The 16,313-nt window shown below is 43.0% G+C and overlaps 1 protein-coding gene across 1 annotated transcript in view; it reads right to left on the reverse strand.

The window, feature by feature from the left end:
- Positions 1 to 16,313, reverse strand: part of MYH15 (myosin heavy chain 15) — a 45,538-nt gene that overhangs the window by 1,421 nt on the left and 27,804 nt on the right. Inside the window, exons 28-42 of the mRNA XM_058825030.1 lie at positions 15,701 to 15,791; positions 14,361 to 14,750; positions 13,271 to 13,397; positions 12,038 to 12,156; positions 11,358 to 11,554; positions 9,970 to 10,319; positions 9,281 to 9,405; positions 7,792 to 7,907; positions 5,645 to 5,837; positions 4,776 to 4,979; positions 3,639 to 3,764; positions 3,082 to 3,252; positions 2,480 to 2,584; positions 1,143 to 1,238; positions 494 to 631 (exon numbers count right to left, since the gene is read on the reverse strand). Of these exons, the coding sequence (XP_058681013.1) occupies positions 494 to 631; positions 1,143 to 1,238; positions 2,480 to 2,584; positions 3,082 to 3,252; positions 3,639 to 3,764; positions 4,776 to 4,979; positions 5,645 to 5,837; positions 7,792 to 7,907; positions 9,281 to 9,405; positions 9,970 to 10,319; positions 11,358 to 11,554; positions 12,038 to 12,156; positions 13,271 to 13,397; positions 14,361 to 14,750; positions 15,701 to 15,791 (2,548 nt within the window). The remainder of the gene's footprint in view (positions 1 to 493; positions 632 to 1,142; positions 1,239 to 2,479; positions 2,585 to 3,081; positions 3,253 to 3,638; positions 3,765 to 4,775; positions 4,980 to 5,644; positions 5,838 to 7,791; positions 7,908 to 9,280; positions 9,406 to 9,969; positions 10,320 to 11,357; positions 11,555 to 12,037; positions 12,157 to 13,270; positions 13,398 to 14,360; positions 14,751 to 15,700; positions 15,792 to 16,313) is intronic.

Genomic DNA, 16,313 nt, shown 5'->3' on the forward strand with positions numbered 1-16,313 from the left:
CTAATCACAAATTACTTCCCAGCACCTAAGTGTCTAATCACCAATATTTTCTTTTCTTTTCATCCAGCTCTTCCAATCAATAAAAGTTCATTGAAAGAGCAGTGTTAAAATATCTAATGTGGTGATACCCAGGCTCTATTACATACATAGAAATCTCCATCATCAGGGAAAGAAGAAGGTGGAGTCTTTTAATATCCCTTGCAAAAAGAAACCCCAAAACCCAAAACAAACCCACCAAACCACCAATTCTGCTTCTGCTGCTGAGAACAGAGGTTAAATGACAACAAAAATACAGAAAATATATTTTGTGTAAGGGTCAGATTGCTGTCCTAAGGGTTAAGTTAATATTAAAATAAAGGGCAGAGCGAAACAAAACAAACGTAGAAACCCAAGAATTTATCCTTGTCTACACGACTTTCAGAGATGTAACAGATACAGAGGACCCACTATTGTCTGTTAAACACTCACATCTACCCCATACATATGACCATACCTTTTTCATGCCAATGTCTCTTGACTTGCTCCTCAGCTTATTAACTTGAGATTCAGCTATTTCAGCCCTTTCTTCAGCATCATCCAGATCATGTTGCTGTTTTCTGTACTTAGAGAGGTACAGATTGGCTTGAGCTTCCTGTTGAGAAAAAAGAGTGCAGCTGATTTCCTCCTGTCCACATGAAACAAAGCTTTTAATTTCAAGTGGGATGGAAAGTGCTCAGCATGAGTAGGTAACAGCTGTATGGGCACCACTTGCCTCCTGCAGAACTGAGATTGTTGTTTTACAGAGTTGGTATTTCTAGTGGCATTTTCCATGTTAAGTGAACTAAGAGGCTCTTAATGTGTCTTCTGAGGGGCTAGGAGGGGCTGAGGGCTGTTTGTTCCCTTCCTCCCCTTCTCTTGCAAATTATACTGCAATCTTAGGATAAAATGGAATACTTTTTCTTAAATATAATCAACGCATATGCTGTATATTTTACTTTATGTATAATACAAATACAGTTTTATATGCAGGGCTTATATAGATATGAAAATAATTATTTATGGGCACAAAATGTGTCTTTGTACTAGAAATTTCTATGGATAAAACATTGTAGGTTTAGAACAATACATATCTCAGAGGTAAAAAGGTCCAGATAGTTACTTACAGCTTCCTCTGCTTGGTGCTTGTAACTCTTCACTTTTAATTGTAGCTTGTCAATCAGATCCTGCATCCTGGCAAGATTCTTCTTATCTTCTTCTGACTGTATCAAAACACCATTAATTGTGTTGATAGAGTAAAAAGGCTTAAAGCATCTACCACAATACAATAATTACGGATGCCATATTTTAGAAACTTATAGCTCAAAGCACAAACTAGCCATGTCCAAATTTCTACATCGTCATTGAAGAAGTGTGTGTAGGGGTGAAAGCTGAGACTACCCTTCCCATGTATAGATGTATATACATTTTATATAAATGTATAGAAAGATATATATGTGCACACACTTTTAGAGGTGTGCAGATACACACAGGCAGAGTTCCTTGCTCGGGGGTGAGGAGCATGCTTGTCATTATAAAGCATGTCATTATATATTGAAGCAGATATGGGAGAGCCTAGAACTGTGTAATTTGCATAATTTGAAGTTTGATTCACAGGCATTTCTGGTTAAAAAAGCTGTCATGCTCCACAAGCAGAGGGACCAGCTAATTCTGCCTGCACACTGCATTAAAGAAAACAACCTTCAGCTGATACAAAAGTCAAAGTAAAACAACAGGTAGGAGGCTAAATAATCTCCTAAGGCAGATGGATGGGTTTATCTTCTTAACACTGTTCAAAGAAAAAGGGTAAGTAAGTGCTCTGTGCTGCAGGCCTTTTTTGAAGGCCAAGCAGCATGAGCAGCTGTTAGCAAGCCTGCAGGAGGCTCAAGACTAGACCCTGCTGCTCAGTAATAGAGGCCTAGGACTCAGCAACCCTACGCTGAGCAGGGCATTAGAGCCACTGAGTCTTCTGGCTCCTTTTAGCAACAGCAGGACAGCTGAGAGGGAGCTGGGCTCTTTCTTCCCTTGCATTGTAAACAGTCTACACTGAAGCCTGTTCCATATTAATACTGTGCTAAAAATGTCCAAATCCCAGCAACAGAGGCTTTCTAACATTAGTTACTGCAAATCAGGCAAGAGGATGATGATCACTGGCACAGGATGCCCAGAGAAGCTGTGGATGCTCCATGCCTGGAAGTGTTCAAGGCCAGGTTGGGTGGGGCTCTGAGCAGCCTGGTGTAGTGGAAGGTGTCCCTGCACATGGCAGGGGCATTGGAATGAGATGATCTCCAAAGACCCTTCCAACCCAAAGCATTCTGTGATGGAAGCTGTAGGGAGACGTTCCTCCTGTGTCTAAAGCTTCCAGCAATCAGAAAGCTCTGACTAAGGCCATCCATCCTCCTTCACTGTAACCTTGAGGCTATTAGTGATGTGTTTTGCCAGTTGCCTGGTGGTTACTGCATACCTGGTAAGTCAGCTCCTTTATGCGTCTCTCGAACTTGCGGGCTCCTTTTTGGGCATCTGAATTGCGACGGAGTTCAGCCTCAAGTTCATTCTCCAGCTCACGAACCTGCAAAAAAGGAAAACCCCTTGCCATTATGCTACATATATGTAAAGCAGTACATAATTTGGTTCACAGTTCAAGAAATGCTAGGTATCTCCATAGGGTCAAATTTCAGGAAGTGATCAAAATGTCACCTTTGCACTCTGTTTTTTCATAAAAGTATTCCAGCTGCACCATCAGTCAGAGGTGCAGACATGTGCAAAGGCCAAAAATGTTTAACCAAAGCAAGCATTGAGAGACACTTTTGCTGTTTTTAAGTGCTGGGGCTTTTAATTATTTTTTAATCAAGGGCTTTGTTTATCTGCTGGTCAGCAGCTCATAGCTGGATAATGAAGGGGAAGCATGTCTCCAAGAACTGCTCACCTGCATTTTGTGAAACAGAGGAAAGTGTCCATACTACCCCTTCTTGGCCTCTGTGAACTTATCAGGCAGCACTAGGCTACAGCTGTGGTGCCAATTCTATAAGCAGAAGGCAGTGGTCTGAAGTTGGAGCACAAACTTACTCTGGATTCCAGTTTTTGGATCTGCTTCTTGCCACCTTTCAGAGCTATTTGTTCTGCTTCATCCAGTCGCTTCTGGAGGTCTTTAATGGTTTGCTCCATGTTCTTCTTCATTCTCTCTAAATGAGCACTAGTGTCCTGCTCTTTTTTGAGCTCCTCAGCCATCATTGCTGCCTGGAAAACAACCACATTTAACAGGAAATCCTGTATGCTGTTGCATTATGATTTAGAATAAATGGTGGAAGATCAGTCCTGAGCTATCCCTTATTTGGATTATTCACTCTAGCCAAAGCTCCACAGAATACTTTCTGTGTGCATACCTTGCCTGGACAGAGAAAATGGAAGGATAGAAAAACCTTGGAGTCCTTTTTCCCCCTCCCTGTTCTAATGCTTTATTTAAGATTCCACCTCTCCCTCTTTCTTGTTTTCTTTATCCCTGTGCTTTACCACTGGGGTTCTTGTTTACAATGCCTACAAGTAAGCCTGTGACATTCACTACACTACAGTGTCCTTAGATGCTGTGGTATGAAAAGAAGTGAGCAGGGAACCAGCCTACTTACATCTGTGATTGCTTTCTTGGCTTTTTCTTCTGCATTCCGGCACTCCTGGAGTGATTCTTCCACTTCATTCTGCATCTGGGAAATGTCACCCTCCAGCTTCTTCTTTTGATTGATCAGGCTTGTGTTCTTTCATTAAGTTTTCCCCAAATGAATAGTGGAAAAGGAGGAAAAGTGATGATTAGAGACAATTCCTCTAAATACCATAGCACACCAAGGCTTCCTGATTTTTGCCACTTCTGGATTACTCAGAGCAATATTTGGGAATGGAGACACAGGTATGAGGTAAGGGCTGCCTTGACCAGCATAGGTAGCTTCAAACTGAAGAAATATTAAAAATACTCTCAAAGCTGTAAATATTCAGATTTTGATTCAGATAAAATAATGAACAATAGGCTGAGATAGAAGAATTAATAAGGCTGTTCATTTTGGTAAATTAATGATCCTTAATCAGCCAGTGAGGTGAATAAAACAACATCACCAATGGAGACAACACTGGAGAAAACACTGCAAAACATTGCCAGCCTGTAGCACATTTTCATTTCTTTGTGACCATTATTTGATGAAGAGAAGCTTTGGTTTTTAGTAAAAATACTGTCAAGTCAGGACATGCCCCTCCATGGCACCCTAGAAATGGCAGTATCCACCTGGACAACATCCAAAGGCTGATCTCAGTGGAGACCTGCAGGCACAGAGGGCACTTTGCTGCAGGTGGGCTCCTGTGGTTTCCTGCCCTGCATTATCTCCCTATCGTGAGAGTCCAGCCCTGGTTTTTCACTGCTGAGTAACATCACAAAAGCAGTGCCTGCATTGTTCTCCAGAGAAACGCCTCACTGTCCAGGATACAGCTTAACTAAAGCAGGAAACTGGTTTTACTGCAGGGAAGAATAAAAAAGTCAAATTTACTCTTTTTATTTTCCATCAGTGTTTTTTCTGGAAGCTGTTTAAAGCAGTCGGATGAATCATCTGTTCCAGCTAACTTGGAGTCAGGTGGCACATCCCCAGAGTGACTTAACTCCTCTGCCTCTGGAGGGATGCCAGGGTGTGTCTGACTTGTGGTGGCCATGGACAAACAGTGTCAGTGAGGAGCAGAGAAGGCTCAGGTTAACCAGTGAGGGAGAGGGCACATAAAAAGCCAACCTGACTGTGAAGCAGGTTCACACGTTCAGTGGCTTCCAGCAGTTCATGTTCTGCCAGCTTCCTTGCCCGTTCAGTCTGGTCCAGCAAAGCCCTCAGCTCATCCAGCTCTGACTGGAGAAGGTTGTTTCTCCTATCAGAGACTGCCAGCTGCTCCTTCAGATCTTCATTCACATGTCCTGAGTCATCCAGCTGCACCTGAAGATCCTAAAATAAAGCAACACAACCCCATTTCAAGCCTGTGTCCTTGTATCAGAGAAGCAGATTGCAGCAGCTACCTGGGATCAACCTCAAGAATTTCAGTGCTTTTTAAATTTATTATATTTTTATTTTATTTCCAAACCATAAGCTGAATAGCTTTTGTGGTACGTGGTGCAACGAAGGAAAAAATATCTGTGTTCTCAAATCTCTAAGAGCTGGTGGTTCTGGAAGAGGAGACAACAGAAGAGGTGCCTTGGCAAGAAACACTTTTTTTTTTTTTAAGCTATTACAAATGTTTACACAAACAACAAAGCTAAATATACACACAGTCCCTGTACTCCAAAGAACCCACTTGCTCTCTGCTTCTTTTAAAAGCCTTGCAAGCTCACAAGAAAATCACAGGTTTTCAATTCCTCATGCTGTAGCTTTCTGCCCCTGCAAGAGGCTGCAACCAGCAAGGGTTTTATGACTGGATCTTGTCTAGCTTGTATGCATGTCTGAGAGGAAATCCACATTTTAGTACTCTCTTATGCTAGACATGATCACCAAGGCTTTCCCTTTGTATTGTTGGGAGCAGCTTCTCTCTTAATTACCATCACCACTGGTGGTTTGGTCTGTACCAAGGGAACCCAGCCTATCAGAACTGCTGGATGCTTGGGGGGTACCAGTACCTTAATTTGTGTCTGCAAGACTCTTGCTGACTTGGATGCCTCTGCAGCATGCCTGTTAGCATGGCTGAGCTGGATTTCCATCTCATTGAGGTCCCCTTCCATCTTCTTCTTAAGCCGGATGGCCTCATTTCTGCTGCGGGCTTCAGAGTCCAGGGTGGACTGCAGTGAGTCTATGGCACGTTGCTGGTTTCTCCTGAAAAGGACACGAAGGGTGAATGGAATGATTTTCCTCTCTGTTCAGGGACACAGAAGTACTTGCAGCAGTACTTTACTTTCTGAAGTATCTGCCCTCCAGAAATAGTGTATTTCTGACTTGTGACATAGGTAGCACACTTACATAGCATGCATAGTTTGCAGTGCCTCACTGCTGTGTAACTGGCTGGTGTGCTTCACACCCTCAGCTGACTCCTGATCTGTAAGCACCTCTAACATCCTTCTCTGTGTTTCCTTTGGCAGTACTGGAGCAATGAGTGATCTCACAGCTCTTGCAAACACAAGCAAGTATGGATTTGAACTGGACAAGAGGCACTTCCAGCCCAACAGTCACTTCGTAAAATATTTACTGAATAATTTCCTGGAATGATTTACATCTCAGCCTTTTGCTGAAGGCATTAGTGAAGGGGATTTATCCATCTGAAGTTAGGTTGCTATGTTCTAAGCTCTAGGTGCTCTTTATAGTAAATGGCATGTAGATAATTGTAGTAAAAGCTACAATTTATTGTATCTTAAAATAGATGTCGAAAAAACTTTTCTTGTGCTAATTTTAAGGGGAATGATTCATTCATACAAATCTATGTTACGGACATCTAAATTTAGAAGTGATTAAACCCACCAGCCTGGTCCCCCTGGGAAAGGCAGCTTAATGTCAATTTAAAGACAAAGCAGATACAAACAGCCTGATTTTCTTGGTTCTGTAACAGAGAAATCCTACAATGAAAGTTTTGCTCTCTTACAACCAGAAAGTTACTCAAAGCACAGAATATTACACACATGGAAACATTTATTTCACTGCTGGCCAAGTTCTGCTGAAAGTGTAGGAATTCTGGGAAATCACCAAGTCAACAAGATAAAACTTGAGAGCTTTGTTGCTTCAGCAAGATATTGAACTGTGCCCAAGATTCCCAGAAATCAACACAGAACGTCTGCTGAACACTCATTGGGAAGCTGAAGCAAAATGCACTGAGTAGCACAGCTTGTCCTGAGATCTCTGCAATCCAGACATCTGCAGGACACCAGAAGGTAAAAGGGCCAAAATATTCTTGGTTTTGAAGCAACTAACATATCAATCCCTCTGGGTATGCTGGCCATGGTGGGCCTTGGACTTCCCCTTCCCTACCCTTCAGCCTATCAATAACCAATAACATGATTCTTGAATTAATGACATTACAACACTGACTAATTCAAGGCCAAAGTTTGCTGAGTAACTGCACAAACACATAGGCTAGCACAGCCTCCTCTTAAGGGTATAACTCTTTAGACTTGCTTTTCTGCTGGGTGGGAGGGGAGAGACAAAAGACCCATCCTTCTCTCACCTAATTGCTTTCCATTTTTTCCTATTTATCCATCTTACCTGCAAGTTCCTCTCCTGTTTCATTCACACTTTCTACATGTCTGCAATTCTCACTGCTTACCCAAATGGTGTACACATAATACAAGCTCCTCACTCAGTGTAGCTGTAATTGCATAAATTAACTAAATGCCCTCAGATGACATGGGTTTGAGCACCACTGCAGCAAGTACTGCTGATTTTGCCTGGGGGTCCCCTTGGGAGGCAGCCATCCCACACAGGATTAGGAGATCCTGTGTGGATCTGTAGACCTACTTACCTCCATACTGTCAACATACAGAGTTAGTGGCCCTGGTCTGCTGTAAATTGATTATGCCATCCAGTTTTTTACAGCTGCAGTGTGTTATGCATGATGGGTTTAATGGTACACTGTCAGAGACTGATCTGACGGGAATATTTGAAGTGAGCAAGGGAAGTGTGGCAGGGCTAGCCTTTGGCAGATAGTCAGAGGTTTCTGCTATGGACAGTATCTGCCTATGCTGGCATAACTACCTGTGGTGTGCTTAACTGCCTTGGGTCCTGAGAATAGTTCCAGTCTTTTCAGACTTTTCCCTTAAACATGCTGCTTCCTGCACAGTACCTTATATTTTCCATTTCTTCCTCCTTTTCTGTCAGTTTCCTTTCAAACTCTGCTTTCACCTGAGACAATTCAAGCTGAAAACGAAGGGTCTTACTTTCTTCATGTTCCAAAGCTCCCTGAAATAGAAAACACCAAGAGCTTGCAAACCAGGAATTGATTTTTTTCCCCCCAAACTACAAACAGCAGCACAAACATGATCCCTTCACACTTCTCTTCCTGTTTCCTCCTCCTCTCTCTAGGCAAGGGCACAAGTAGCTTACATGGCAAAACAACGCATTTATTTGCCTTCTAATGCAACCTGACAGCTGGAAAACTGAGCAGCAAGATCCTCAGAGAACAAATTGTTAAACAGTCCACAGCTCACAAAAAACCACCCAAACAACACCCCAACACTTCAGCTCTGTCTGCATGGTTTTGACATCAACAGATGTTCCCTGCTCCACACCTCTGTACAGATACTCTGGAAATTCACAGGCTTGTAAGGGACAGGGATAAGCTAAAACAAGATTGTTGTTGGGAGAGTGAAGGCATCCACACATCCATCCCCTCCCGCTCACAAAAATCTCTGCAAATCACAAAGTGTTGGAAACTTCCCAGTTACATAATCTTATTAGGCAAGATGACTTCAAGGAAAGAAATAACAGACATCAGCTCTATATGACAAAATGCAAAAACTTTCTGTTCGTTCTTTCCAATTAACATGAAGACAAGTCTGTGAAACAGGAGTGATTTGTTCCTGTCTTTATTCCCGCATTTCTCTCACATATAGAAGTGTATAGAACTACTAAGCAGTAGTTAACAGCCCATAAAGAAATAACAAGGCCTCTGGCTTTCAGGTCTCACATAAGCCAGGCTCAGTGTCATTCTGTCTCCCTGCTGCTCTCGCTGAACAGGAATGGAAGCACAGAACTGAACATCATATTCTGGGAGGTGTTCTCTGAAGGGTGGAACTGCACAAGCTTAGCACAAGCTTAGCTAGTCTTCCATCAAGAGTATAGGGAAACAGAATGAGGATTGTGAAAACAAAGCTGTACAAAATCCCTGCTGATCTCCAGCCAACATGCAGCAGGTCAGTCAAATACACACATCATGACCAGGAGCCACAACATATTAGTGAAAAAGGCACATGGAAATTCTTTCTCATCAGCAGTGACTGCCAGAGGCTCAAATTCACAAGAAAGGGAGAAAATCTGCATTCATCCATTTCTTTCACATTAAGAGTAAGATACATCATCACTTTTGTTAGTTCCTAGTACCACTGACTTTTAGAAAGCCATTCCACACAGTCCAGGAAAGTAAACTGTGCCCCTTAGATCCCTCAAAAACTGATATATTCTTCCCAGCAAGGGAAGCTTTTTGACAGAGTATATAATCATTCTCCACATCTCAGACCTGTGGAAGGAAGACATGCTCTGGGAAAGTAGGGCAGATAGAAATGATGGAAAATCCTGATAAAGACACCCTTTTCCCTTGAGCTTTCTTTCCTTACCTCTGCTTCTTCCAGAGCCAGCTGAACTTCTGACTTCTCTTGTTCAACCTGCTTCTTGATTTTTTCTATTTCATGGAGGCTCTTGTTTCCTTCACTAATCTGATTGGTCAGATCAGAAATCTCCTCTGAAACAGAAGAGGAATGGATGGATTTAGCAAACAGAGAGTTTGGAACATCCTGCAATTCATGGAGTGTGAATAGAGGACCTATGCCTCAAACTGCTACCTCAGGGGCTCCTCTGTACAAGAGCCCTGCCTTACTTTCACTTACAGCAAGATTTTTTTCCTGAACAACTTGAAGGCTCAGCTTTTGTTGTGAATGCTTTTTTAAGTGGCTATAGTGATTTAGTTTTTATCTATGATCTGCAGGTTAGGAACACCATGCTCTGCTGTTTAGGCTTCATCCACTGCACCTCTATCATCTTTCTGGTTCCTCCCTTGAGACTGCCTCCTCTGCCAGTGAGTTTCATTGACAGGGGGGCAAAGGGAGGCCTTCTCTGCTCTGGCCATACCAGTCTCCATGTGCAAAAACATTCACTGGCAGCACCAGTGTCTCAAATGACATCAGAAAGCTCCTCTCAGGATGAGACAAATGTCTTTCCTCACAGATGCTGCAGGGCACCTGCATCTCTCCAGCCATCTGCTGTGATGTGGCTCTTGCACTGGCTGTGGGACCTGAATGAAGCCTACCTTGGAGGTTCTTGTTTTCCCTTTTCAAAGTCTCCAGGTGGTCCAATGTCTCCTCATAGGCATTCTTCAGCTTGAAGAGCTCAGTGCTGAGGCCACGGGCCTCCTTCTGCGAAGCCTCCAGCTCTGCCTGTGACTCCTCGTACTTCTGCTTCCAGTCACTGATGATCTTGTCAAAACCACGCTGCTTCTTGTCCAGCGAGGCAGCTGCTGAGTTGGCCTTCTCCAGGTCAATCATCATGTCTTCCAGCTCATTCTGCAGCCTGTGCTTTGTCTTTTCCAGAGAGGAGCACTTGGCATTGGCTGCCTCAATTGCTTCCTCAGCCTCTTGCAGGCGAGCAGCGAGCTTCTTCCTACCAGGTGGGAAGACACAGTGAGATGACCAAGTGTCACTGCGGCCTGTTATCCAGAAAAACTGACACCAAAGCAATAATTCAAGCAATAATTAATCAGTTCTTAAAGGGAAAACAGGGAGGGGGTGAGGATGAGGAAGGGGCAAGGGGAAGAGGAACAGAGAGGGAAGTTGAGCCTCTAGAGAGAAGGGGCTATGATGGGAAAAAACAGGTTAAATTACAAATACTGGTATGTGGCAAAACATTATGTTGTGTGTGTCTGTGCATATTTGAAATTGAACTTCTGAACTCTCAGGCACCAGCTAGCTACTTACTAGCTGTAACCAGTACAGGCTGGTTGTAAATTTTTTTATAAGACCTGCTCTAAATGACAGTGTCATTTTCCTCCAATTAAGAGATATGAGACAACCACCAGTTAGGAGGCTGGTCATGCCCTGGGCTTTTGTTCATAGACTATTTAGATTGAGAAAATAGGGAGTCCTGGCAAGAAGAGGTGCTGGAAAGAAAGGATGGCCTAGAAAGAGGATTGTGGAGATACTACGTTAGGAAAATATGCTGAAAGTGTGGTAAGATCCTGCAGATCGGAGATGTGCAGAGGTAGAAGTTGGAGATATTCAGAGACCTTGCCCAGCAACCTGAGCCTGGTAACTGGGAGCAGCTGTACAGTGTGAACCAACATGACTTTCCGCCCTACTTTCCCAGGGCAGCTGTCATCTCCCAGTGGGAAGGGGAAATCAAGACCAAGGAAACATAGTCCTGGGCTGGGGCAATGTAAGAGAGTGTGGCATAACTAAGTAGGACTATCTAATTTTGTTGGCTCTCAAATTAACCCCTGTATCCACAGCCACTGCTCCAGAGACAAGCACTCAGCAGAAACATTGACCTGCCCAGCAATAAGAAGAAGAGAAGGACAGCCCCAAATTACAGCATTGAGTCAGAGGGACTTTCCAACCAGGAAATTTTCCAACCCTATTTCCTTAGCACACAATAAGACCCGGTTCCACCAGTCAAGGGCACGCTGAAGCCCTCGTAACTCACTTGGCATCTTCCAGCTCCTCAGTTCTCTGAATGGCATCAGTCTCATACTTTGTTCTCCACTGTGCCACTTCTGCATTTCCCTTGGAGAGAGCCCGCTGCAGCTCTGCCTTGGCTTCCTGCTCCTCCTCATACTGCTCCCGCAAGAGATCACAGTCATGCCTGGCTGCTTGCAGGGCATGAGCCAGGGCATTTTTGGACTGCAGGGATAGAAAGGCCATAACATTCCAATGTTACCTACAGCAAAACCAAAACAAACAGCCCCTAGAAATTCAAATGGAAGCTTAAGCTTCTTTTTTCCTTTTTGCCTCTGTCTTTGACAGTCCAGGTCAAGTGAGGTGAAAATTGTTTGAAGTTATCCCTAACTGGTGACATGAGGAGAAAGACATCAAGACTGAGGATAATTTAACAACTTTGGAGAAACAACCCAAACTTTTAACATGTAAGATCTGAGATTTTGGCTGTCTTCCTGGGTAAGTTTCGTTTAGCATTTATGTATGCCAATGATTTTCCCAAACTTTTCTCTAGTGACATGCCTCAGTCAGGGGCAGGAACTTAGATCAGCACAATTAGTAGCAATCACTGTCACACCTATGCCTCATTTCAGCTTTTATCAAGGCTACATGAATATGAACACTTTTTGCCATTCCATTTCAAGGAATGGGACACAGATAAAGCATTACCTTGGTTTCCTCTTCTAGCTGTCTCTTAAGTTCTTCAATCTGTTGTGTAAAGGATGTTTTTCCCCGGGACAGCTGACTTATCAGTGACTCCTTCTCTTCGAGTTGTCTAGTAAACTCACCTGCCACAAGATTTGACAAACAAACAAACAAACAAACAAAAAAAGAGCAAGATGATGAAATGACAAAGTTGCAGTCAAAAATAGTAGTTCCACCCATCCAATTCTGCTGAGGAAAAGAACTCACAGTGATTGTGATTGACCTGTTGTGAAGCTTCTTCCAAAGTTGTAACCATCAGATACTTCACCAGGATAGTTTTTCTCAGATTTTCTTTTTTTTTCCCCTTTTTTTGGGTGGGTTTAATGACTTGAGTTTTCTTGTTTGGTCATTTGGGGGTTTTTGTACTGTTAACAGCTTGATTCATTAATTTTACTTCAGTTTGTGGATTAGACTAGACTGATACTTACTTTCAAGGGTGGTTGTAGCTGGTTTTACTTTTTTTCACTGTTTTATATTGCTTTTCTACAGACTTCTTTTCAGAGGACTGCAAAGAACCCTTGAGAACCTCACAAAGACCAGTATACAGAACAGATGAAACATAAGGAAAACTTCACTGGGCACAGGAAGTGTGTCACTGCAGGGCGAAAACCGCCGTCTTACAGGAAACACAGAAGTTACAACTAACAGTAAATGAAAAACGTGTCTTTGAAAATACACAGAACTATGGTATCTGATAAGAATGCAGAAATTAAATAATACTGCTCTGGCCAGAAAGGTAGCAAGAAGTTAGAGGATATGTGAACATCTTCTAGGGTGCAGTGCTCAAGGTCAGGCTGAGGAACATGGGATTCACACAGGCCCAACTCCTTTTTCTCTCCAGTATTTCTAGATGCACATATCCTTGTTCCTGAAACAATAGGTACCTAGGCAGCCTGGCATATCCTGCGTTCTGAGCTGGCACATCCATTTTGGCTCATGAGATGGTATCACTGTATGCTGATAAATGTGGGTGTAGGTTTGTTTTAAAAGCCAGTCCAAGGCAAGGTGTCCCCACCAAGGTTATAAGAATACTGAGGATAGAAATGTCAAAAGACACAAAGCTACTGCTCTACTCAGCAATCCCAATCCTGCCACCTTCAGAGCAGATGCCATGGCAGAACACATCTCACTGATGCAGTACAGAGGTGCCTGATAAATTCCTGGGAAACACTCTATCTGGGCAGAATATGGACATACCATTCTCACTCTGGAGTTTAGTCTTCTGAGTGGTGAGGTCATTCATGAGGCGAGTCATTTCCTCCAGTTTTGTTTTTGTCTCGTTCAGATGGTCTTCATAAGTGCGACAAAGCTTTTCTGCATTGGCCTAATGGGAATCAGGAGAAAAGACAAAGAAAGTTGTAGCCTTCTGGCAATCATTTGGAAGCTCTAGTCTTCAAAATGTATAATTTTTTCTGTGTGTTTGTCTTTCAGAGGAATGGCAGATAGCAAAGACACAAATATCACAGTAGTAGAGCAGGGAGGAGCAGCCCCATGTCTACGATCTCAGGACATGGGACTCCCCATTAGATCCCCTTCCCCATTTGTTTTCCCTGAACTGTGTTCTGGATGTAAGCAACAGTGTAAAAAGGCTCTGCAAGAACTTCAGCAGCAGTCATATGCTACGAAGTTCAAGCATAGCCACTTCATAATTGCTAGATGGGAAAATCACCTCCAATGATAATTGCTCTACTGATTCTGCTTTAATTGCCATTCATCATAAATTGGGTTTGATGACAGCTTTCTAACTCTGAAAATACTGACATTTCTTTTCCTCACTTGCACTGAAAGAAATCTATTTTGAGTGCTCTGAAAGCTACTGAGATTATCTACTCAGGAAACAAAATCCACAATTCTGCTGTAGGAAGTGAAAATACATTGTGTGATCATGCAAGCCTTTTCTTGCACTCCATGCTAACATAGATCAAAACTGTGAACCAAGGGCAGGATCTGAAAGGACTCTGCTTAGGGTGGGAGATATCCTGACTTGGATGTCATCACTCTGGTTGTCACCAGCCTGGAGGTGCCTAATTTGGCATGTTTTTGTGCCCTGAGATGCATGGATAAATAATATGCCTGGGACTGAAACACTGTGTGCTTCAGACAGGCCATCTTAATTGCTGTCCCATGTCTAGGGAAGAAAGGTTCTACCACCAGCTGGGTAAGGAAGACATGATGCAAGACACCACCTTCTAAAGCACTTCAGCCATAGCAGGTGTCCTGGGAAACCTTCAGACCAGCCTTAGCTACCCATGACCTGGGGGGCTTTGGGAAGCCTCAGGACCCTTACTTTTCCCTTGACCATCTGCTCCATGTTGGATGAGAGATCATCCACTTCCATCTTCAGCTCGCTTTTCTCCTTCTCCAGTTTCTGCTTGACCCTCTGCAGGTTGTCCAGCTGCTCCCCCATCTCGGCCACACTGTCCGCGTGCTTTTTCCTCAGCGTGGCGGCCGTGGCCTCGTAGTGCAGCGTGGCCTCCTCCAGGTCCCGCCGCAGCTTCAGGAACTCCGCCTCGCGCTTCTTGTTCATCTCCAGCTGGGCAGCTGTGGCTCCCCCAGCCTCCTCCAGCCGCTCACTCAGTTCCTCCAGCTCTCGGGCCAGATCTGATCTCTGCTTTTCCACCTTGGCTCGAGCAGCTCTTTCTGCTTCCAGCTCCTCTTCTAATTCTTCTATACGAGCCTGCCAGAGAAACATGAACACCTTTGGGTCAGTGCTATTCCCATCAGAAGACCATGAGGCACCTTACAAACTGTTAAACCCTCTGCCAGCCCACATTTCCTCTCACTGCAGAATCTCAGCAGTTAATGGACTTGCCCATTTGTGCCAGTAAATCAGATCCTGAGCTACAGTAATGATGGTGACTCACATCTTGCTGCAAGTTCTAATTCAAGATGCATTGACCTGATGTTCACAGGTTTGACATTCAGCTGAAATACATGTGAGGAGTCACATGCTAGTAGGAGTAACAGCAACAAATTCTCATTTTAAAACTTCCATGACTGGAGTAATTTCTCTCTAGGAGTGTTAAGACAGGGTTTCAATACAGCAGTGTGTAGAACCATATAACTAATAACATTGGAATTATGGATATTTATTGGAAGCAGTCTTTTTTATTATAAGATTGTTTTCACCAATCTGCACTTTACATTCAAGTTATACAAATATTCTTTATTAACAAAATAGGTGGAGCTGTTGTTTTTGGGTCCAGACATTGTGTTTGGACTGTGCTGAATTTCCTTGGCCTTTTAATTTCTGCAGAAAATTTTCTGTGTGTTTTAACTTTTTCTCTAAATTTCAAATCCATGCTTATCACTGCTGAGTTCCTCTCCAGTAACTACCCTTGCCTCCATGGTTTGGAACAATATTATTTGCTTAAAAAAAGCCACCAGAGCCTTTCTGCCTTGCCTGAAATCACTACCATTCTGTGGTCATCTGTCCTGCTACTGGGAGGAGACATTATAGAGCAACCATCCTGAGGAAAAAAGGGATCTGTCTAGGAAGTTATGGAGATGTACCACTTTGTGTCTCAAAGAGGAGCTGCAGCTAGCTGTGAAAAGTTTCTGCAAGGTCTTTCAGTGAGGCACAAAGAGAAACTTGTCCTAAGATATCCAATAAAAAAGCAAGCTGACCTGAAGCTCCTTGATCTTCTTCTGCAGCTGCATCACTATAGCTTGTTCATCTTCTATCTTGGAATTCAGCTGGCTCATTTCAAATTCTTTCCTGGCACAGAAAGGAAAATCCTACTGCGACAATTTGCCTTGAAGCATCAAGTTAGGATTTTTAAATTTTTAAAGAGTTGTTCAATAAAACTTCTAACGTATCTAAAAATTAAAACAATTCTCATGTATTGCAATTTGCATGAAAACACATTTTTCTCTGAGCAGCAGTTTCCAAGCCAAGCCTCTGCATGCATTTGTGCAATTATATTTCTGGTTCTTTGTGTCATACAAAAGCAACGCTATTTTCAGACTCAATGGAAAAACATATTTAACAGTCAGGTCTCCTAACAATACTGCCACAGTTAGTTAGGATTAACAACTTTATAGAATTTCTTCAGCTTTCTCCTCTAAGCAATGAAAAACATTAATAAGTTTCTGGATTGCTTTTTTTAATGTAGGAAAGTTTAATGAAGTCTAGTGTTCCAGGTTTCATGTACACAAGAGGTTTTTTGCCTCCCTCCTTGGCTACACATTTTCATAATGGAATTTTCTTTCAGCTACCATCAGAACAGGATGACACACC

The sequence above is a fragment of the Ammospiza caudacuta genome, chromosome 2 (genome assembly GCF_027887145.1).
Source record: "Ammospiza caudacuta isolate bAmmCau1 chromosome 2, bAmmCau1.pri, whole genome shotgun sequence".
NCBI lineage: Eukaryota > Metazoa > Chordata > Aves > Passeriformes > Passerellidae > Ammospiza > Ammospiza caudacuta.